General features: G+C 48.1%; 1 protein-coding gene across 3 annotated transcripts in view; it reads left to right on the top strand.

Moving 5' to 3' along the window:
• FAM124A (family with sequence similarity 124 member A) overlaps positions 1–11,679 on the top strand; it is a 399,378-nt gene extending 387,699 nt beyond the window's left edge. For 2 of the 3 annotated variants that reach the window (XM_063951961.1, XM_063951959.1), the window contains exon 4: positions 5,922–11,679. In XM_063951961.1, coding sequence (XP_063808031.1) covers positions 5,922–6,686 — 765 coding nt within the window. In that variant the 3' untranslated portion in view covers positions 6,687–11,679. The remainder of the gene's footprint in view (positions 1–5,921) is intronic. The other variant, XM_063951960.1, reaches the window with a different exon arrangement.
• The last annotated feature ends 12,227 nt before the right edge of the window (positions 11,680–23,906 follow it).

Genomic DNA, 23,906 nt, shown 5'->3' with positions numbered 1-23,906 from the left:
ACCCCCTAGAGTGGATAAGGCGCTCACACGCTTATCAAAACAAGTGGCGTTACCGTCTCCTGATACGGCCGCCCTCAAGGAACCAGCTGATAGGAAGCTGGAAAATATCCTAAAAAGTATATACACACATACTGGTATTATACTGCGACCAGCAATCGCCTCAGCCTGGATGTGCAGTGCTGGGGTGGCTTGGTCGGATTCCCTGACTGAAAATATTGATACCCTGGACAGGGACAATATATTATTGACTATAGAGCATTTAAAGGATGCATTTCTATATATGCGTGATGCACAGAGGGATATTTGCACTCTGGCATCAAGAGTAAGTGCGATGTCCATTTCTGCCAGAAGAGGGTTATGGACGCGACAGTGGTCAGGTGATGCGGATTCCAAACGGCATATGGAAGTATTGCCGTATAAAGGGGAGGAGTTATTTGGGGTCGGTCTATCGGACCTGGTGGCCACGGCAACGGCTGGGAAATCCACCTTTTTACCCCAAGTCACCTCACAGCAGAAAAAGATACCGTCTTTTCAGGCTCAGTCCTTTCGTCCCCATAAGGGCAAGCGGGCAAAAGGCCACTCATATCTGCCCCGGGGCAGAGGAAGGGGAAAAAGACTGCAGCAGACAGCCTCTTCCCACGAACAGAAGCTCTCCCCCGCTTCTGCCAAGTCCTCAGCATGACGCTGGGGCCTTACAAGCGGACTCAGGCAAGACGGTGGGGGCCCGTCTCAAGAATTTCAGCGCGCAGTGGGCTCACTCGCAAGTGGACCCCTGGATCCTGCAGGTAGTATCTCAGGGGTACAATTTGGAATTCGAGACGTCTCCCCCTCGCCGGTTCCTGAAGTCTGCTTTATCAACGTCTCCCCCCGACAGGGAGGCGGTATTGGAAGCCATTCACAAGCTGTATTCCCAGCAAGTGATAATCAAGGTACCCCTCCTACAACAGGGAAAGGGGTATTATTCCACGCTGTTTGTGGTACCGAAGCCGGACGGCTCGGTGAGACCCATTTTAAATCTGAAATCCTTGAACACTTACATAAAAAGGTTCAAGTTCAAGATGGAGTCACTCAGAGCAGTGATAGCGAACCTGGAAGAAGGGGACTATATGGTGTCTCTGGACATCAAGGATGCTTACCTCCATGTCCCAATTTGCCCTTCTCACCAAGGGTACCTCAGGTTTGTGGTACAGAACTGTCACTATCAGTTTCAGACGCTGCCGTTTGGATTGTCCACGGCACCCCGGGTCTTTACCAAGGTAATGGCCGAAATGATGATTCTTCTTCGAAGAAAAGGCGTCTTAATTATCCCTTACTTGGACGATCTCCTGATAAGGGCAAGGTCCAGAGAACAGTTAGAGGTCGGAGTAGCACTATCTCAAGTAGTACTACGACAGCACGGATGGATTCTAAATATTCCAAAATCGCAGCTGATTCCGACGACACGTCTGCTGTTCCTAGGAATGATTCTGGACACAGTACAGAAAAAGGTGTTTCTCCCGGAAGAGAAAGCCAGGGAGTTATCCGACCTAGTCAGGAACCTCCTAAGACCAGGCCAAGTGTCAGTACATCAATGCACAAGGGTCCTGGGAAAGATGGTGGCTTCTTACGAAGCGATTCCATTCGGCAGATTCCACGCAAGAACTTTTCAGTGGGATCTGCTGGACAAATGGTCCGGATCGCATCTTCAAATGCATCAGCGGATAACCCTGTCTCCAAGGACAAGGGTGTCTCTCCTGTGGTGGTTACAGAGTGCTCATCTCCTAGAGGGCCGCAGATTCGGCATTCAGGATTGGGTCCTGGTGACCACGGATGCCAGCCTGAGGGGCTGGGGAGCAGTCACACAGGGAAGAAATTTCCAGGGCTTGTGGTCAAGCATGGAAACGTCACTTCACATAAATATCCTGGAACTCAGGGCCATTTACAATGCCCTAAGTCAGGCAAGACCTCTGCTTCAGGGTCAGCCGGTGTTGATCCAGTCGGACAACATCACGGCAGTCGCCCACGTAAACAGACAGGGCGGCACAAGAAGCAGGAGGGCAATGACGGAAGTGGCAAGGATTCTTCGCTGGGCGGAAAATCATGTGATAGCACTGTCAGCAGTGTTCATTCCGGGAGTGGACAAATGGGAAGCAGACTTCCTCAGCAGACACGATCTTCACCCGGGGGAGTGGGGACTTCACCCAGAAGTCTTCCACATGATTGTGAACCGTTGGGAAAAACCAAAGGTGGACATGATGGCGTCCCGCCTCAACAAAAAACTGGACAGATATTGCGCCAGGTCAAGGGACCCTCAGGCAATAGCTGTGGACGCTCTGGTAACACCGTGGGTGTACCAGTCAGTGTATGTGTTCCCTCCTCTTCCTCTCATACCAAAAGTACTGAGAATCATAAGAAGGAGAGGAGTAAAGACTATACTCGTGGCTCCGGATTGGCCAAGAAGGACTTGGTACCCGGAAATTCAAGAGATGCTCACGGAAGACCCGTGGCCTCTACCTCTAAGAAAGGACCTGCTCCAGCAGGGACCATGTCTGTTCCAAGACGTACCGCGGCTGCGTTTGACGGCATGGCGGTTGAACGCCGGATCCTGAAGGAAAAAGGCATTCCGGATGAAGTCATCCCTACCCTGATCAAAGCCAGGAAGGATGTGACCGTACAACATTATCACCGTATTTGGCGAAAATATGTTGCGTGGTGCGAGGCCAGGAAGGCCCCTACAGAGGAATTTCAACTGGGTCGATTCCTGCATTTCCTGCAAACAGGACTGTCTATGGGCCTAAAATTAGGGTCCATTAAGGTTCAAATTTCGGCCCTGTCAATATTCTTCCAAAAAGAACTAGCTTCTGTTCCTGAAGTTCAGACGTTTGTCAAGGGAGTACTGCATATACAGCCTCCTTTTGTGCCTCCAGTGGCACCTTGGGATCTCAATGTAGTTTTGGGGTTCCTAAAATCACATTGGTTTGAACCACTCACCACTGTGGACTTAAAATATCTCACATGGAAAGTGGTAATGCTGTTAGCCCTGGCTTCAGCCAGGCGTGTTTCAGAATTGGCGGCTTTATCCTATAAAAGCCCTTACCTAATTTTTCATACGGACAGGGCAGAATTGAGTACTCGTCCTCAATTTCTCCCTAAGGTGGTTTCAGCATTTCACTTAAACCAGCCTATTGTGGTGCCTGCGGCTACTAGGGACTTGGAGGATTCCAAGTTACTGGACGTAGTCAGGGCCCTGAAAATATATGTTTCCAGGACGGCTGGAGTCAGAAAATCTGACTCGCTGTTTATCCTGTATGCACCCAACAAGCTGGGTGCTCCTGCTTCTAAGCAGACTATTGCTCGTTGGATTTGTAGTACAATTCAGCTTGCACATTCTGTGGCAGGCCTGCCACAGCCAAAATCTGTAAAAGCCCATTCCACAAGGAAAGTGGGCTCATCTTGGGCGGCTGCCCGAGGGGTCTCGGCTTTACAACTTTGCCGAGCAGCTACTTGGTCAGGGGCAAACACGTTTGCTAAATTCTACAAATTTGATACCCTGGCTGAGGAGGATCTGGAGTTCTCTCATTCGGTGCTGCAGAGTCATCCGCACTCTCCCGCCCGTTTGGGAGCTTTGGTATAATCCCCATGGTCCTTTCGGAGTCCCCAGCATCCACTAGGACGTTAGAGAAAATAAGAATTTACTTACCGATAATTCTATTTCTCATAGTCCGTAGTGGATGCTGGGCGCCCATCCCAAGTGCGGATTGTCTGCATTACTTGTACATAGTTATTGTTACAAAAATCGGGTTATTGTTGTTGTGAGCCATCTTTTCAGAGGCTCCTTCTGTTATCATGCTGTTAACTGGGTTCAGATCACAAGTTGTACGGTGTGATTGGTGTGGCTGGTATGAGTCTTACCCGGGATTCAAAATCCTTCCTTATTGTGTACGCTCGTCCGGGCACAGTATCCTAACTGAGGCTTGGAGGAGGGTCATAGGGGGAGGAACCAGTGCACACCAGGTAGTCCTAAAGCTTTTTACTTTTGTGCCCAGTCTCCTGCGGAGCCGCTATTCCCCATGGTCCTTTCGGAGTCCCCAGCATCCACTACGGACTATGAGAAATAGAATTATCGGTAAGTAAATTCTTATTATTGCTGATATTTCCAGAATGTCGACATGAATGTTGACAACCTTACACTAACCCTAATTGCAGCCTAACCTAAATTCAGTTGTCAACAATCTGGCTGTCAACATTCTAAAAATGTTAACACATTCTAAACAAGTTGATATCCGGAATGTCAACATTGTGACTGCTTTCCGTGTAGATCACGTGTTGACCTTCATACAATGTGCTGAATACATGGTCATATCTTTGAGGTCTTTTGTGTCACTAGTTGCCCTTGAATCATCCAAATATATTTATTCTACTTGAAATGGATTTTCGGGACATTTAATTACAACTTTCTGGCTTTTGTATATGCTTTTTATATCTTTTTTTTTTTTTTTTTTTCTCATTGCATTTTATTTAAGTAGATGATTCCACTAGAGGGAGCAATTTATCTATGGAAATCTTATAAACTATTCCAATGTGCACACAACACGGACAGCTGTTTCTATACAGGTCAGCTGGTTGCTTAACAACTTCTGTAGCTGTAATTGTCAAGGTGACTGGAAAGGTAAAACTCCACGCAGGGCTTCACAGAACAGACGAGAAGAGATGTAAATGGCACCAGAGCACTTGTATTATTACATCTGAAATATTGTGATAACTACATTGAAGTAGTGGATAGGTTCCATTTCACCATATGGATGCGTCCGTTTCCCTTCCCTGTGTGCATTACCTGGCTATTGGATACAGTAGGATTAGCCCATACACTGGTCACACATGAGCAGTAAACAGGCTGCCCCTACACTCCATCGATGGCTTTTAGGTGCTGTGCAAGTTATGACAGGGCACCTTGTTAAAAGACTAGCACAATACATACGTACAGGACACACCTGCAATAAAATGGTGATAAATAAGTGAAGGTTCCGGTTTTAGACCTACTGTAAGTGGCCACGCATTGCACACACAGTTTGGTGATCTCAATCAACATCTGGAGAGGGTCATTCAGTGTCCGCATCTTACAAATTGCGTTTACAGTGGTCCTGATTCAGAGAGAGAGATGTCAACATCGGACGCAGGGGAGCGGTTTCTGCCACTGCACGTCTATAAGATGCAATGCACATGTGTTGCGATGCTCTTGTGATGACGGTTGCAGTGAGGATTTATTTGGAAAGTGATTGATAATGGAGACTTTGGGAGTGGTAACGCATGCAGGTGTGTTGTGACCGTCTGGGGGCACGTCAAAGCTTGCAACAGTGGTCCCATATGCAGGTAAAAATGGGTCCAGCGTCTTCCTGCGGCCATGCTGCACAACCATAGGACGATGATCCACCTATGTGCGTCCGATGGTTGCATCTTCGTGCACCAACAACGGATCTGAGACGCCGCCCGTAGGCTGCAACTTTTGCATATTTGCACGAAATGCTGCATACGGTATCGCAGCCGTGACGGCAATTGCATCTGTCTCTGACTTAGCTGGAACATTAAGCCTTTGAAAACAGTAGCATGAACCCCCAAAAATATGTTTCATTCTGATTCAGGTGTGAAATATACAGATGTAAATCATACTCAAGTAGATAGTAGTAAAACATAGCTCCTGCAGGCCACACATGAATATTATAACAGGTACCTGGAGTGGTTCTAATAGTTCAAATGAAATTGTCAGGCAGTTACTGCACCCTCACTAGCAACAGAAGATACCGGTTAAGACACCCGTTACTGAGAAAGTTCTGTCTTATGAGTGTGATAAGTGATCAGAAGGACGCGTGTTTTAGATTGCAGTGGACTATGCTGGTGCTATATAAGTAAATGTAAATAATATTTGGTTTATCATTTTTTCATAGCAGGTTCACCGCTTGACCAGGAAATCAGTCTTGAAACATCAAAGCTATTTATCTAGAAACCTGGCTGGGACTCCAATCTTCAGCCGCATTCCTCCCAGCCATAGAAACAAATGTGACCAGAAGAAGAGGCACCTGAGCAATGGTCAGCTTCCAGGACTTGGTGTCTCTCAACAAGACTTCCCACAAATCCATGTGGAGACTACTTACCGTTCAACCCAGAGAACCGCCGCGCAATGGTTCCAGCGAAGCAAGTCCCTGCTGTGCTTGCCAACTCTGAGCTCTTTCCCATCATGTGAATCTTTCCCCTTCAGCGAGCCCCAACACTTCTCTAGACATGAACCTCAAGTGTTTCAGACGCCAGGGTGGCGAAGCAACTGCCGAATCAACATCGATGACCTGGAGGGGGTTCAAGAGACTGATGTGGACACAGGAATGAAGCTATCCAGCTCAGACCTGTCTGTTGTGTCTGCATATTCACCTCTAGATGGGTTGTCCGCTGACTTAGAATCTTCTCTTCCTTCCCGCAGAGAAGCTGACTCCCAAAATGACCCATCAGCTTCAAGGAATAAGCTCTGTGAGCTTTCATATGAGTCACTTAATTCTGTTTCTGGAAGGTCTTCCCGCTCCATGTTCCCCAGTGTATCAGGTTCTGGTTCGGTGACTGAGTCACAGAAAGACATTGACAACCATTACCAGAAATCTGTGGAGATCACCAAGCATCTGACTGAGACCGTGAGCACCGAAGAGGAAGAATTTTTTATCTGATCTTTCACTTGGCCGAGTCTCGCTGTAGCATAATGTATGTGTATCAATATTCATCTAGTGAGACATCCGATTAGAACAGCTTATATCTGTAGTGTTTTTCCTAATCCTGTTTCTTAGTATATGTTTAGCTCAAGGAGATATACTATAGAGAAGGTTTCTTAACGTTTGTGCCGTTCAGTGTAAAGTGACTGATGTGAAGAACAAAAAAAAGACAGTATTTTTAATAAGATATCTGCTCGGAATTTAAATTATTTGGACAAGTTTCGCAATGTGAGCTGAGAATAGCACAGATAACACAGTGGGTAACAGGCCAGTGAACTGTTACATAGATTGTGCCTTATTGTGTTACGCTAACTGTAGGATTTAAGTGTAATGGGGATCTATCGTTGAATTAACATTTCATACGTAGAAACAACATAAACCGTTCTGCAATGTGTATATATATATATATATATATATAGAGTCTATGCATAGCGGAAGGGGTCATCTTTCCTTTTTTTTTAGTTTAACTGTCAGTCTGGAAGAAGAGCGAGCCGATAAAATAGTCACTGACCAAGTTGAATGCATGACCTTTGTTTCATATACACCCACTTTACACACACGTTGCTCAGTGAGGCGCATTCAGGTGCTGTCGGAAAGCAGCTATTGGGGGTCATTCAGGGTCTGAACTGCACATGCGTGCGGGCTGCAATGCGCAGGCGCGCCGCTGTCCGGCGACGGCTGTCGCCGAGCAGCGACGAAAAGAACGAATAAAGCGTTTGCAGCGGCAAACGCAAAAAGATTGACAGGAAGTGGCCGTCCAGGGGTGTCAACTCACGGTTTTCTGGGAGTGGCCAGGAAAATGCAGGCGTGCCTGCCCGTTTCCAGGGAGGGATCCTGGCGTCTGCTCCAGCAAGGATCATCGCAGCGGCTGAGTAAGTCTTGAGCTGTACAGAGACTGCTCAAACATTTTGTTTGTGCAGCTCTCTGCACAAGCGAACGCACCACTGCATTACCCTCTCCCCTGTAGGCGGCGATTACCTGGTCGCAGCAGTGCAAAAAATAGCCTGCGTGCGACCAGGTCTGAATTAGGCCCCTTTTAAGCACATTGGCCAAAGTTTTCTTACTGTGCATGCGTATGAGTGGCAGTGTGCACAAAGTGAATTACTATAGCGGCCGTAACTAGGAATTAGTCGCAAAGTGAGTGACAGGATGACAGTGTTTGGGGGTGGTAACGGGGAGTGGTCGGACAAATGCAGGTGTGTCATGGCCGTTCAAATTAGCAGTTGTGATCTCACTTGCTACAGGAGAGCCCTCTGCGTCCCGGGAGAGCAACTCAGCCAGTGCATCCTCAGAGGCACTCAGACTCTGCTACATGTTCCAATTTGTGACGATGGTTCCGATGTATCGGCAATTATACGCTGTTGGACATTAATGATGCAACAGCAGTGGGCGTCCCTATGATCAGGTTAGTTTCTGCCCATATTAGCATATTATCCCATTTGCTTACAGCAAAAGATAGCAACAGCAGCAGCAAGAACAACCACACCTAAATGAGCCTCAAAATGCAGCAAAGTTCATATATAAAGATAGGGGCACAATTCCATATTGACTTTAGGGTGTCGGCACCTGTGGGATTATTTTTTAGGTCTGCTGTGTTTCCACATCTGACCTGGGCTTGCCATTAAGCAAGATTCTATTTAATCAGTACATTTATACTGAACACACAGGGCATCTTTATTACTTATCGGATTCTAGACCTGATAATTAACATTTCGTATTGCGGCTTTTGACAGCAGTAAGAAATTGTTCACTAGAAAGTATTGAAAATCGGAACCCATCCCTGCGATGTGTTAGATGTTAGCGATCACTTCTTCGGGACCCCACGATGCCACTGCGCATGCGCAGTCTGCTGATCATGCATGCGCGGGCGGCCATTGCTATCTCCCAGTAAATGCCGCGGAATGTAGCCCATAGGCTACAATGGTGTCGGCTGTCGGGGTCATGCTCTGCATTTTGGAGTATGGTAACTTCGGCAATAAAGCAGCCTCCATAGAAACCTATTGGGGCGGCTTATGCGGTCAAATATGGGAATACAGTATATCTGAGATCTCTGCTGCGGACCCCTGTACATACATTTGAGATAGTTCGTATTTGTGGGTAACCCCCAGAAATGGATGTTTTGGGGGATATACCGCAAATATGAATTGCTAATACATGGGGGGTGCTGGTTGCTCCCAGGTGTCGCCCTTGGAGGTGGTGACACTAAAATGCCACCCCGACAGTGACAGGAGCCAGGTGCTGCAGTGTGACATTCTCTTGCAGCGCCCGGCTGCTGCCACGGAGAAGGAGCCGCATTGCAGGCACAAGTCTCTGGGGCAGCCCAACATTTCTTAGGCAGCCTCCAGAGTGATGTAATCAAGGGGGCTTCCTGCTAGGCCAGACCCCCTCCGTGTGAAAATCAGGGGCCTCCTGCATGGCCACGTTGCTTTTGTGGGAGTACTATTGGTGACACCCGATGCCGCCACTGCATTTAGTCACCACACTTGCAGTGGGTGCAAAAGATCCGCTTTAAACACACCTAGCGCACTCCCATGAGATGCATCTGCCCCAGAAATGCCCATTTCACGCAAGGCTAATAAGCCCGCCTGACATGAAACTGGTATAGAGCTCCTTGTCACTGCGGACGCTTTATGTGACGCATGTGCAGACCGTGTGTGCTGATTTTGATAAATGCGAAGTGTGCAAGAAATCACAAGATAAATCCATTATGCACTTGTCTGGCTCAATATCAAAAATACACTCCTTCCAAATCCTGCCATCCAGAACTCTGTTTCCGTCTTCCAGTCTCTTGCCCCTTTCTGCTTGGTGCAGGGTACACACAACATTGGGACGATTTGACGTTTCCAGCGGAATTGGAATGACTAATCGGGCATATCGCTCAGTGGGGTTCAGTATGAAAAACCGCTTGTCAGAATGCTGGTGGTCACATGACCAACAGCGGCATCCCGACAATGAAGATCCTGACGTTGGAAGGGGTAAGTATATTTACCAACCCTCCCCTATGTCTATCCCACCCCTCTATTTGGGCCTTAACCCTAAAAGGTACCACAATACTTACCTTAGGGATATCAGCTGCTGTTGTTCCGGCGCCAGGGTCCTGAGTGGTGTTGAGATTTCGGCGTCTGTCACAAACAGTGGGATGCTAAACGCATCCTGCTCAGTGTGTTTGCCCAATATGTGGGTGTCGCCCAGTCGACCTTGCTCACAGCCAACCGGGCCGACACTAGCATCCGTGGCATGTGTAATGAAGGAAGGAGCGATATGTAGCTCCGACCTTCATTACATCTTTCAATGTGTGCCCCAGTGTGCACCCAGCTTTAGAGCGTTTAGATTTGCTATGCAACCATGCCCCATATATTTTGTCTGTTTCGATTTAGAGCTTCCAGGATTATACACAGTATCTCAAATGTAGATTTTACTACTGACCTATTACCATGACCTCCCTCATCCTGGTACTGTTACTGCTTCCCATACAATTGAATACGGGGTGCTCTCCAATGCTTGACGTACACACATTCTCTGTGGAAACCCATTTAAAGTGAGGATACATAGCTATCAATGCCCGGAGAGTGAAGTATGATATAATATACATGTAAAATAATAAATATTGACGGGTCCACTGTAATTGCGTAACAATACAGCGGTTGATGATGGTTGCTATATTTTTGTATGTATTGAGTCTTCACACAGTAAAAATTCATCTCTTATGCAGTAATTTATTTCTTTTTGCCTCTCTGAGCAAAGTACAAGGAATAGAGCACGCTGTCCTTGATATTCCAGGTTAATCGAGTTTTTTTCTTTATAAAGGCTGGGTGTACCTGACTTGGTGTCTTTTATGATGGGGATCAGGTTAAAGCTTTCCACATATAGGGGCTAATTCAGTAAGGATAGCAAATTCTGCTAATCAGCAGCATGCTGGGGTCCGCCCATCGCTGGGCAAAGCAAATTATTGATGCCTCCTGCCGCAACCGCAGGAGACCCGGCGCCATCTTACCCATCGCAGCGGCTGCGTGTGACATCACGCAGCTGCCGCAGTCACGCTCCCATTTGTGGCCCACCGTTCACGTCACTCCACCCCCACAACGCCCAGTCTCCTCCCTGGAAACAGAGTGTTGCCTCCCGCCACCGCCTCTGCCTGATTGACAGCCAGAGGTGATCGCATTTTCTGCGCGTCCCCCCCCCCCCAGAAAGTGCGGGCACATGTGCAGTAAGGGTGCTATGCATGTGCCCGCGGGCTGACCGCAAAAATTCCAGTTGGATCGCGATTTGCAATCCAACCTGAATTCGCCCCAAGACTTGAGTTAAGCAAAAAAAGGAGCAAGTATCTATGCACCTTGGTAAAACTAAACTGCATTACTAGTGGGTCAGGAATAAAATGTGCAGAGAGATATAGATATGAGAGGGGCATGTCCAAACTCAAGTATAAGTTACGGTGTAAAAATAAAGCTGCCCAGCATTTGTGGGCTTCATGCTAAAGCAGCCAGTATTTACCCAGCATGCAAGAATAATAAATGTATCTGCTCCCCCATGGAAAATCTGGTTGTAGTCTGACTGTATCAGTGTGTATGCGAGCCAATACAGTAAGAACATTTGAAAAAAAATAAAAAATTATACTTAATGTTGGCTTGAAAAGTAATTCGAATGACAGAACGACATAGTGATAGAATCCCGTTAGCACTTAACCAAGAAAATACTATTGCCTTATTGAACATGAACTACGTTTAACCCTTTTTGAAGCACGGTGCCTTTGTGTACAGCTGGGTTAAGAATTTATGCAATTAACATGATGTAAAGAACTAAAAGATATATGCAGTGTGTTGGTAGTTGCTGCTCCATAGCGGATATTCTTCTAGTAGAATGAAGTACAGCAGCTCTGTGACGTTTGGTATCATCCACTGAGTAGCTGCGGCAACCAAAAATGTTTACTAATAAAAGTATAAGTGATAACCTCTTTTTCCGCTTTGTGTCTTCTTTTTTTGTATGTCCTTTATTGTAATACAGTTTGTTGGGAATATGTTCTGAGCCTTGGAGAGAGATAAAGTACCAGCCAATCAGCTCCTAACTGCAAAATTGCAGGCTGTTTTTGAAAAATGACAGGAGCTGATTGGTTAGTAGTTTATCCAGGACTATAACCAGGGTGTTGCAACATGTGCCACAAGGTAGGGATCGCTATCTGGTGGAACCTGTCGGTTTACAGATAAAATGGTCTATTCATGAAGCAGTGAAAAGTGTTGAGAAGTGAGCCAGTGGAAAAGGTGCCCATGGTAACCAATCACTATTGACATAACAATTATAATTTGTATACTATAAAGTTGTACGGAGCAGCTGATTGGTTGCCATAAGCAACTTCTCCACAGGCTCACTTCTCCACTCTTTTCACTGCTTCATGAATAAACCCCTTAATTGTTTAATCACTTGTAGCTTCCCTTGGCTTTAATCCCTGGTCGTTCTTCCAGCGGGATGCTCTTGCGTCCTGCCGCGTAGGGAAGGGAGGGGGGTTAGGGTGCAGGGACGGGAAAGGTATGGTTAGGTACTGAGGAGGGAGGGTTAGGTTTAGGCACTTAGATGGGAGGTTAGAGTTAGGCACCAAGCGGGGAGGGTTAGGTTTAGGCAGCGGGGATGGGAGGATTAGGCACCACTCAGGATGGTTAGTGTTAGGCATTCACAAGGGAGGATAGGGGGCAGGGAAGGGTTAGAGTGCTTTTTAGGGAGCTGTCGGGATGCCGCTGCCGGTATTCTGACTGTTGGCATCCCGTCCATCGGGATATCATACTGAATCCCTGTAGGGTATTGAATGTGGGGATGCACTCTACATACTGGAGATCTGCTCAGCTGCAATGGTTTTCAACTAACAATTACAAGCCGCTTCATATACTTGTAGTTAGAATTTGCAGGCTTCCTATGCAAGAACAAATAGCTCTATTATCAAGATGTGACTGCAATGTAATATATCATGGGGATGCGTCCAGGGTATGACTGTATATTGAGATGTGTGACTTAAATAAACCAGGATGTTATATGAAGGTGCCTATTAATGTGAGAGGCCCCGAGTATGACTGCTAAGAAATTAGTTCTTTAAAATAAAGTATAATGTATCTTAGAGATGTGCGGCGGGCACTTTTCGTGTTTTGGTTTTGGATCTGGATCCTTGCTCGTCTTTTGGATCTGGATTGGTTCTGCCAAAACCACCCTTTCGTGTTTTGCTTTTGAATCTGGATGATTTTTGAAAAAAACACAAAAACAGCTAAAATCACAGAATTTGGGGGTAATTTTGATCCTACAGTATTAACCTCAATAACGTTCATTTCCAGTCTTTTCTGAACACCTCACAATATTGTTTTTAGGCAAAAAGGTTGCATCGAGGTGGCTGGATGTCTAAGCTGTGCGGCACAAACACCTGGACCATCTAGGAGTGGCACTGCAGTGTCAGACAAGATGACCGTTTTAAAAACTAGGCCCCAAAGAGCACATAATGCAAAGTAGAAAAATAGGGATTTTTGTTTACTTACTGTAAAATCACTTTCTCTGATTCCATCTGGGGGACGCTGCACACTTACTAATGGGTTAGAGTGTGTGGGTAAGGAGTTTGGCACAGAACCTATAGAAAACTAACCCCTCCCCCCTCTAACCCCTCCCATCTCCAACCTGACCAACAAGCACCTCAGTTAACGTTTAGCCAAGCCTAAAGATACAAAACAGAATGTAACCAATAAACCAGACAAATATATGGGAGGGATCGCAGCATCCCCCAGATGGAATCAGAGAAAGAGATTTTACGGTAAGTAAACAAAAATCCCTATTTCTCTGACGTCCTAGTGGATGCTGGGAACTCCGTAAGGACCATGGGGAATAGCGGCTCCGCAGGAGACTGGGCACAAAAGTAAAGCTTTAGGACTACCTGGTGTGCACTGGCTCCTCCCCCTATGACCCTCCTCCAAGCCTCAGTTAGATTTTTGTGCCCGAACGAGAAGGGTGCACACTAGGGGCTCTCCTGAGCTGCTTAGTGAAAAGTTTAGTTTTAGGTTTTTTATTTTCAGTGAGACCTGCTGGCAACAGGCTCACTGCATCGAGGGACTAAGGGGAGAAGAAGCGAACTCACCTGCGTGCAGAGTGGATTGGGCTTCTTAGGCTACTGGACACCATTAGCTCCAGAGGGATCGAACACAGGCCCAGCCATGGAGTCCGGTCCCAGAGCCGCGCCGCCGGCCCCCTTACAGAGCCAGAAGCAAGAAGAGGTCCGGAAAATCGGCGGCAGAAGACATCCTGTCTTCACCAAGGTAGCGCACAGCACTGCAGCTGTGCGCCATTGCTCCTCAGCACACTTCGGTCACTGAGGGTGCAGGGCGCTAGGGGGGGGCTGGCGAGCAGCAATAAAAACACCTTGGCTGGCGAAAATACATCACATATAGCCCCCAGGGCTATATGGATGAATTTTAACCCCTGCCAGATTACACTGAAAAACAGGAGAAAAGGCCGCCGAGAAAGGGGCGGAGCCTATCTCCTCAGCACACTGGCGCCATTTTCCCTCACAGCTCCGTTGGAGGGAAGCTCCCTGGCTCTCCCCTGCAGTCACTACACTACAGAAAGGGTTAAAAAAGAGAGGGGGGCACTAATTAGGCGCAGTATAAACAATACAGCAGCTATAAGGGGAAAAACACTTATATAAGGTTATCCCTGTATATATATAGCGCTCTGGTGTGTGCTGGCAAACTCTCCCTCTGTCTCCCCAAAGGGCTAGTGGGGTCCTGTCCTCTATCAGAGCATTCCCTGTGTGTGTGCTGTGTGTCGGTACGTTTGTGTCGACATGTATGAGGAGGAAAATGATGTGGAGGCGGAGCAAATTGCCTGTAATAGGGATGTCACCCCCTAGGGGGTCGACACCTGAGTGGATGAACTGCTGGAAGGAATTACATGACAGTGTCAGCTCTTTACAAAAGACAGTGATTGACATGAGACAGCCGGCTACTCAGCTTGTGCCTGTCCAGACGTCTCATAGGCCGTCAGGGGCTCTAAAGCGCCCGTTACCTCAGATGGCAAATACAGACGCCGACACGGATACTGACTCCAGTGTCGACGGTGAAGAGACAAATATGACTTCCAGTAGGGCCACACGTTACATGATTGAGGCAATGGAAAATGTTTTACACATTTCTGATAATACGAGTACCACCAATAGGGGTATTATGTTCAGTGAGGAAAAACTACCTGTAGTTTTCCTGAATCTGAGAAATTAAATGAGGTGTGTGATGAAGCGTGGGTTTCCCCCGATAAAAAAACTGATAATTTCTAAAAAGTTATTGGCATATATCCTTTCCCGCCAGAGGTTAGGGTGCGTTGGGAAACACCCCCAAGGGGGGAAAAAAGCGCTCACACGCTTGTCAAAACAAGGGCTCTACCCTCTCCTGAGATGGCCGCCCTTAAGGATCCTGCTGATAGAAAGCAGGAGGGTATCCTAAAATGTATTTACACACATACTGGTGTTATACTGCGACCAGCAATCGCCTCAGCCTGGATGTGCAGTGCTGGGTTGGCGTGGTCGGATTCCCTTACTGAAAATATTGATACCCTAGATAGGGACAGTATATTATTGCCTGTAGAGCATTTAAAAGATGCATTTCTATATATGGGTGATGCACAGCGGGATATTTGCCGACTGGCATCAAGAGTAAGTGCGCTGTCCATTTCTGCCAGAAGAGGGTTATGGACACGACAGTGGTCAGGTGATGTGGATTCCAAATGGCATATGGAAGTATTGCCTTATAAAGGGGAGGAGTTATTTGGGGTCGGTCTTTCAGACCTGGTGGCCACGGCAACAGCTGGGAAATCCACGTTTTTACCCCAGGTCGCCTCTCAACATAAGTAGACGCCGTATTATCAGGCGCAGTCCTTTCGTTCCCATAAGGGCACGTGGGCAAAAGGTTCCTCATTTCTGCCCCGTGACAGAGGGAGAGGGAAACGGCTGCAGAAATCAGCCAGTTCCCAGGAACAGAAGCCCTCTCCCGCCTCTGCCAAGCCCTCAGCATGACGCTGGGGCTTTACAAGCAGACAGGGAGGCAGTGTTGGAAGCCATTCACAAGCTGTAATCCCAGCAGGTGATAATTAAGGTACCCCTCCTGCAACAGGGAAAGGGGTATTACTCCACACTGTTGTGGTACCGAAGCCGGACGGCTCGGTGAGACCGATTTTAAATCTAAAATCTTTGAACACTTACATACAGAGGTTCAAATTCAAGAGAAGGGGACTACATGGTGTCTCTGGACATCAAGGATGCTTACCTTCATGTCCAAATTTACTCTTCTCACCAAGGGTACCTCAGGTTTGTGGTACAGAACTGTCACTATCAGTTTCAGACGCTGCCGTTTGGATGGTCCACGGCACCCCGGGTCTTTACCAAGGTAATGGCCGAAATGATGATACTCCTTCGAAGGAAGGGAGTTTTAGTTATCCCTTACTTGGACGATCTCCTGATAAGGGTAAGATCCTGGGAACAGTTGGAGGTCGGTGTAGCACTATCTCAGGTAGTGTTGCGACAGCACGATTGGATTCTCAATATTCCAAAATCGCAGCTGGTTCCGACGACTCGTCTTCTGTTCCTAGGGATGATTCTGGACACAGTTCAGAAAAAGGTGTTTCTCCCGGAGGAGAGAGCCAGGGAGTTATCCGAGCTAGTCAGGAACCTCCTAAAACCGAGCCAAGTCTCAGTGCATCAATGCACAAGGGTTCTGGGAAAAATGGTAGCTTCCTACGAAGCAAAGCCATTCGGCAGATTCCACGCAAGAACTTTCCAGTGGGACCTGCTGGACAAATGGTCCGGGTCGCATCTTAAGATGCATCAGCGGATAACCCGGTCACCAAGGACAAGGGTGTCCCTCCTGTGGTGGTTGCAGAGTGCTCATCTTCTAGAGGGCCGCAGAGTCGGCATTCAGGACTGGGTCCTGGTGACCACGGATGCCAGCCTGCGAGGCTGGGGAGCAGTCACACAGGGAAAAAAATTTCCAGGGCTTATGGTCAAGCCTGGAGACATCATTTCACATAAATATCCTGGAGCTAAGGGCCATTTACAATGCTCTCAGCTTAGCAAGACCTCTGCTTCAAGGTCAGCCGGTGTTGATCCAGTCGGACAACATCACGGCAGTCACCCATGTAAACAGACAGGGTGGCACAAGAAGCAGTCAATGGCAGAAGCTGCAAGGATTCTTCGCTGGGCGGAAAATCATGGGATAGCACTGTCAGCAGTATTCATTCCGGGAGTGGACAACTGGGAAGCAGACTTCCTCAGCAGGCACGGCCTCCACCCGGGAGAGTGGGGACTTCACCCAGAAGTCTTCCACATGATTGTAAACCATTGGGAAAAACCAAAGGTGGACATGATGGCGTCCCGCCTAAACAAAAAATTGGACAGGTATTGCGCCAGGTCAAGGGACCCTCAGGCAATAGCTGTGGACGCTCTGGTAACACCGTGGGTGTACCAGTCAGTGTATGTGTTCCCTCCTCTTCCTCTCATACCAAAAGTACTGAGAATTATAAGACGGAGGGGAGTAAGAACTATACTCGTGGCTCCGGATTGGCCAAGAAGGACTTGGTACCCGAAACTTCAAGAGATGCTCACGGAGGACCCGGGGCCTCTACCTCTAAGAAGGGACCTGCTCCAGCAAGGACCCTGTCTATTCCGAGACTTACCGCGGCTGCGTTTAACGGCAGGGCGGTTGAACGCCGGATCCTGAAGGAAAAAGGCATTCCGGATGAAGTCATCCCTACCCTGATCAAGCCAGGAAGGATGTAACCGCAAAGCATTATCACCGCATTTGGCGAAAATATGTTGCGGGGTGCGAGGCCAGTAAGGCCCCGATGGAGGAATTTTCAACTAGGTCGATTCCTGCATTTCCTGTAAACAGGAGTGTCTATGTGCCTAAAATTGGGGTCCATTAAGGTTCAAATTTCGGCCCTGTCAATTTTCTTCCAGAAAGAACTAACTTCAGTTCCTGAAGTTCAGACGTTTTGTAAAAGGGGTACTGCATATACAGCCTCCTTTTGTGCCTCCAGTGGCACCTTGGGATCTCAATGTAGTTTTGGGGTTCCTAAAGTCACATTGGTTTGAACCACTTGAGTCTGTGGAGTTAAAATATCTCACATGGAAAGTGGTCATGTTGTTGGCCCTGGCCTCGGCCAGGCGCATGTCAGAATTGGGGGCTTTATCCTGTAAAGGCCCTTATCTGATCTTCCAGACAGGGCGGAATTGAGGACTCATCCTCAATTTCTCCCTAAGGTGTTTTCAGCGTTTCACGTGAACCAGCCTATTGTGGTACCTGCGGCTACTAGGGACTTGGAGGACTCCAAGTTGCTGGACGTAGTCAGGGCCCTGAAAATATATGTTTCCAGGACGGCTGGAGTCAGAAAATCTGACTCGCTGTTTATCCTGTATGCACCCAACAAGCTGGGTGCTCCTGCTTCTAAGCAGACTATTGCTCGTTGGATTTGTAGCACAATTCAGCTTGCACATTCTGTGGCAGGCCTGCCACAGCCAAAATCTGTAAAAGCCCATTCCACACGACAAGGGGCTCATCTTGGGCGGCTGTCCGAGAGGTCTCGGCTTTACAACTTTGCCGTTTGCTAAATTCTACAAATTTGATACCCTGGCTGAGGAGGACCTGGAGTTCTCTCATTCGGTGCTGCAGAGTCATCCGCACTCTCCCGCCCGTTTGGGAGCTTTGGTATAATCCCCATGGTCCTTACGGAGTTCCCAGCATCCACTAGGACATCAGAGAAAATAAGAATTTACTTACCGATAATTCTATTTCTCATAGTCCGTAGTGGATGCTGGGCGCCCATCCCAAGTGCGGATTGTCTGCAATACTTGTACATAGTTATTGTTACAAAAATCGGGTTATTGTGGTTGTGAGCCATCTTTCCAGAGGCTCCTCTGTTATCATGCTGTTAACTGGATTCAGATCACAGGTTGTACGGTGTGATCGGTGTGGCTGGTATGAGTCTTACCCGGGATTCATAAATCCTTCCTTATTGTGTACGCTCGTCCGGGCACAGTATCCTAACTGAGGCTTGGAGGAGGGTCATAGGGGGAGGAGCCAGTGCACACCAGGTAGTCCTAAAGCTTTACTTTTGTGCCCAGTCTCCTGCGGAGCCGCTATTCCCCATGGTCCTTACGGAGTTCCCAGCATCCACTACGGACTATGAGAAATAGAATTATCGGTAAGTAAATTCTTATTTTCTCTTTCCTCCATCTGGGGGATGCAGCGCACTTACTAATGGGATTTCCCAAAGCAAGCTAATTAGAGGAGGGAGACCCAGGCGGCATAGCTGTCTGTAAAATTTGACGCCCATCAGAGGCAGTCTCCAAACCAAAAGTATGAAAACGGTAGAACTTTGTGAAGGTATGCACGGATGACCAGGTCGCTGCTCTACACAACTGCTCGACAGATACACACCCACGAACAGCCCAAGAGGCTCCAACAGCTCTAGTCGAATGAGCCTGTATGGGGTCAGGAACCGTAACATTGAAAGATATGTAGGCCTGTCGAATAGCCAAAGTCACCCAATGAGCCACTGTGTTTTTAGAAGCCGGCCAACCCCATTTGGATGCGTCAATCAAAATCAACAACATATCTGTACGACGAATAGCTTCGGTATGAGACAAATGCGTAAAGCCCTAACAACATCCAATAAGGCCAAACGGTTATCCTTTCCGGAGGAAGAAGGAGTAAACGCTGGCAGCCCAATGTCCTGATTAAGGTGGAACGCCGACACAACCTTCGGAAGGAAGGAAGGTTTCGTACGCAAAACCACTCGTTCATCATGAAAAACCAACAAAGGCAGTCTGCAAGAAAGGGCCGCCAACTCTGAGACACATCTGGCCGAAGCAATGGCCAAAAGGAAAACAACGTTGAGTGTGAGGAACCTTCATTCCACAGAGTCCAATGGTTCAAACAGAGATCTCTGAAGAGCCGTAAGAACTAAATTTAAGTCCCAGGGAGGAACTGGGGGAACAAATGGTGGTTGAATCCTAAGCAGTAGTGGCTCTTGCCATGGGCAAGCAGGCTTTTTGCCAAGGGGCGCCGCTGTCCCGAGGGTGCCGCCTTGGCAAGAGCCGCATCCTGATCCCCACTACCCGGCTGCAGCAGGCACCACTGACTGACGCTAGAGGTCATAATTGACCTCTAGTGTGTGTGCGGCGCTGCTATGGGAGAGATGTCATGACGTCTCTCCCATAGAGAGGAGCGGGTGGCCAGAGACGGAGGGCAGCGCAGCAGCGGTCAGCAAGTAGGAGTGAGGCTGGTAAGTATTGTGTGGTTTTTTTTTTTTTTATGTGTGTTTGTAAGCGGCGCCACTGGGGCACAGCTACAGGGGTCACAACTACCGGGGGCACAGCTACAGGGGGCCAAGCAACTGGGGGCACAGCTACAGGGGGCCAATCTACTGGGGGCACAGCTACAGGGGGGCACAACTACTGTGGTCACAACTACTGGGATCACAGCTACAGGGTTCACAGCTACTGGGGGTCACAAGTACAGGGGGACAGCTGTGGCCATGCCCCTTCCCTATGAAGAAGCCACGCTCCTATGTTTACCTGGGGGGGCGGCACAGGAAACTTTCGCCCTGGGCGCCACAAGGTCTAGAACCGGCCCTGATCCTAAGCACTCCCTGAAGAAACGTCTGGACCTCTGGAATGAGAGCCAATCTTTTCTGAAAGAGCACCGATAAAGCGGAAACCTGCCCTTTAAGGGAGGAAAGTCGTAGTCCTTTAGTGAGACCATCCTGAAGGAAAGACAACAGACGAGGTACTCTAAAAAGGTCCGGTGCCAATCCGCGTTTCTCACACCAAGCAATGTAAATACGCCACACCCTGTGATAAATTCCAGAAATTACTGTCATCCTAGCCTGGAGCATCGTTTTCGCAACTATTTTAAAGGGTGACGACAAGGTCCTTGAAGAAGAAGATCTGGTCGCAAAAGTAGACTGAGAGGTTCCCAGACTACCATGCTGCGCAGAAGCGTGTACCACTGACAATGCGGCCAATTTGGAGCTACAAGAATGACTGTCAGGCCTTCTCGCCTAATGCATTGAAGTAGGCGTGGAATTAAGGGAATCGGTGAAAACACATATCCCAGTTGAAACTGCCATGGAGCTGTCAAGGCATCGATTAGTGTTGCCTGAGGATCCTGAGTATGTGACCCGTATTGAGGGAGCTTCTTGTTGAGACAAGACGCCATCAGATCTATGTCGGGCATTTCCCACAGAGAGCAAGAAACACCTCCTGGTGAAGATCCCACTCTCCCGGGTGAACTGTGTGACAGCTTAAGAAATCTGCTTCCCAATTTCCGACTCCCGGAATGTGAATCGCGGAGATGGGTGAAACCCAATGCTCCGCCCACCTGAGAATATAAGATACCTCTTTCATGGCGTTCCAACTTCGAGTTCCTCCCTGTTTGTTTATGTAAGCCACCGCTGTGGCGTTGTCGGACTGAATACACACTGGATGACCCTGAACCATGGTCTGTATTTGAACGAGAGCTTACCAGATCGCTCTCAATTCCAAAATGTTGATCTGTAATGTCGATTCTTGACAGGTCCAGAGTCTCTGAAAATTATGAGTTTGAAACACTGCTCCCCAGCCGAGAGGCTGGCGTCCGTGGTGACCAACATCCAAGACCAAATAGTGAATGGAGCTCCCTTGGTCAGAGTGTGGCTGCAAAGCCACCAGTGGAGAGACTGACAAGTCTGTACCGACAAATGTAACTATTGCGAGTCCAGGCGAGGTCCCATCCAAGTCCAACAGCTGAGAATTTGAGCTAGAAGGGGTCGTGCATGAAATCTGGCATATGGCACTGCCTCAAAGGTTGTCACCATCTTGCCCAACACCTGCATGCATCTGAGAACTGAGATCGGTAATTGTAACAGTGCTCGAATTCTGGACCGTAGGTCCTGAAGCTTGTCCTGGCTCTTGGTGTCGAATAAGAGTCTTAGAAACACAATCTTCTGGGAAGGAAGCAGCGACGATTTTGGAAAATTTATTATCCACCCGAATGACTGTAAGGTGTCTATTGTGAGCTGCAAGTGCTAGTGAAGAAGAGCCTTGATTAACAGATCATTCAAGTAGGGAGTAATGTTGACTCCCTTACACCTCAGTGCCGTTACAATATGGCCCATGATTTTTGTAAACACCCGAGGAGCAGCGGAAAGACCGAACAGGAGAGCCTGAAACTGAAAGTGCCAAGGGCCGACTGCAAATCTCAGAAGATATTGGTGACCTGTCCAAATGGGAACATGTAGGTATGCATTCTTTATGTCTATGGAAGCCATATATTCCTCCGGTTCCATGGAGGCAATAATTGAACAAATGGATTCCATTTTTTCCTGACCTTTTTGTTGGTTGGGAACTGGAAGAATTACTCAGTTGCGTAAACGGTTGGCCATCGCTTGAATAAGGGATCGCTTGGAAGAGGGGTGACGAAAAAACAATGTGGGACTGGTTCCTCAAGGTCTAAGATATATCCTCGGGAGATGACCACCGTCACCCGCCGATCTGGTTTCGACAGGAGCCACACATCCTTGAACTGTAGTAACCGAGCCCCGACCACCAGTGATCCCTCCAGAGACCTCAAAGCGTCATGCTGCAGGCTTGTCGGTAAACTTGATGGCTGGCCTACAAGTTGCCTGTGTTCCCCTACCTCTGAATGCTCCTCTACGTGGAAATCTTGAAAAGGCCCGAAAGGACTGGAAACTTCCCCTGCCCTGAGTACGAAAGGACCGAAACTTTGTGGGTTTCAGTTTTTGAGGGGCAACGGGAAGAAAAGTGTTCTTGCCTCCAGTAGTATTGGAAATAATTATCGTTAGTTCTGAGCCAAAAAGAAACTCCCCTTCAAAGGGCACAGCTGTTAAAGTCTGTTTTGAATCAGAGTCAGCGTTCCAAACCCGAAACCAGAGAGATCTTCTTGCAGTTACAGCTAATGCAGACACACGTGTCTAGAGTGCAGCAGAGTCCAACAAGGCTTCTCCTACATAAGTTAGAGCTTCAGAAATCTGTTCTGCTAATTTAATAGCTTCCGATGGTTCGTCAGATTGCATTCCAGACACCACTTGTGCTAGCCAGTCATCCACGGCCTTAAGCACCCAAGCACCAGCAAGGATTAGACGTAGAGAAATACCTGATAAGGCAAACATAGATTTAAGAATTGCCTCTATTTCTCTTCCTAGAGGATGCTGGGGTCCACATTAGTACCATGGGTATAGACGGGTCCACTAGGAGCCATTGGCACTTTAAGAGTTTGAGAGTGTGGGCTGGCTCCTTCCTCTATGCCGCTCCTACCAGACTCAGTTTTAGAAAATGTGCCCGGAGGAGCCAGTCACAGCTAGGGGCGCTCCATAGGAGTTCTTTTAGTTTTGTTATGTTATTTAGAGTTTAGGCACAGGGAGGCTGCTGGCAACAGCCTCCCTGCTTCGAGGGACTAACCCATCACTCACCCCAGCAGCATGCTGCCACCCCCTTACAGAGTCAGAAGATCTTTGGCGAGTTAGTCACCAGCCCCCCTGGAAAGCAGGGAGCCGGTGTGAAGCTGATGTGTCTGGTGCGCAGTACTAACTGCACTCTGGGGCTCAGGGGTACATGGTGCGGCGCTATGAGGGGCACCCTGAGCCAGCGCCTACACCCTACACTGACCAAAAAGCCTGTCGGGGTCCCAGGATCACTGCCAGCACTTTTCCTCAGGCCAGTATAATCTTCAGAAGAGCGGGAAGCAGCGCCATGAAAGGGGGCGGAACTTCTCAGAGCGGACACAGCAGCGTTCAGCGCCATTTTCCTGCCTGCAGAAGCGCTGACAGGGAGAGCTGTTCCTCCATATCAACTCCAGCTGTATTGTACGGTACCAGGGGGTTGTAGAAGGGGGGGAGACTGTATATCTGTACTGTGCATCCTATTAAGGTACACAGTAAGCGTTGTGTGTGGGTTGGCTCCAATCTCTGTGTTTCTCTTGCCATTCTTAAGGGGAAACTCTGTCTGCCCTTCAGTGTGTGTGTGTGGGGTGTTTGTGGTCTCTATAAAGCTATGTCCAGGGACTCTGTGTCATATGCTGCAGAGGATATTTCCTCTCAAGATGATCCCATTCCATTTAATCAGGGTTGCACTGTGTTAGCACAGGTCCCTGCAAGGGAGCCTGAGTGGTTAGC

This window comes from Pseudophryne corroboree, chromosome 2 (assembly GCF_028390025.1).
Source record: "Pseudophryne corroboree isolate aPseCor3 chromosome 2, aPseCor3.hap2, whole genome shotgun sequence".
NCBI classification, from domain to species: Eukaryota; Metazoa; Chordata; class Amphibia; order Anura; family Myobatrachidae; genus Pseudophryne; species Pseudophryne corroboree.
Note: the sequence above shows the minus strand (reverse complement) of the source record. Positions and strands in the feature narration are given on the sequence as shown.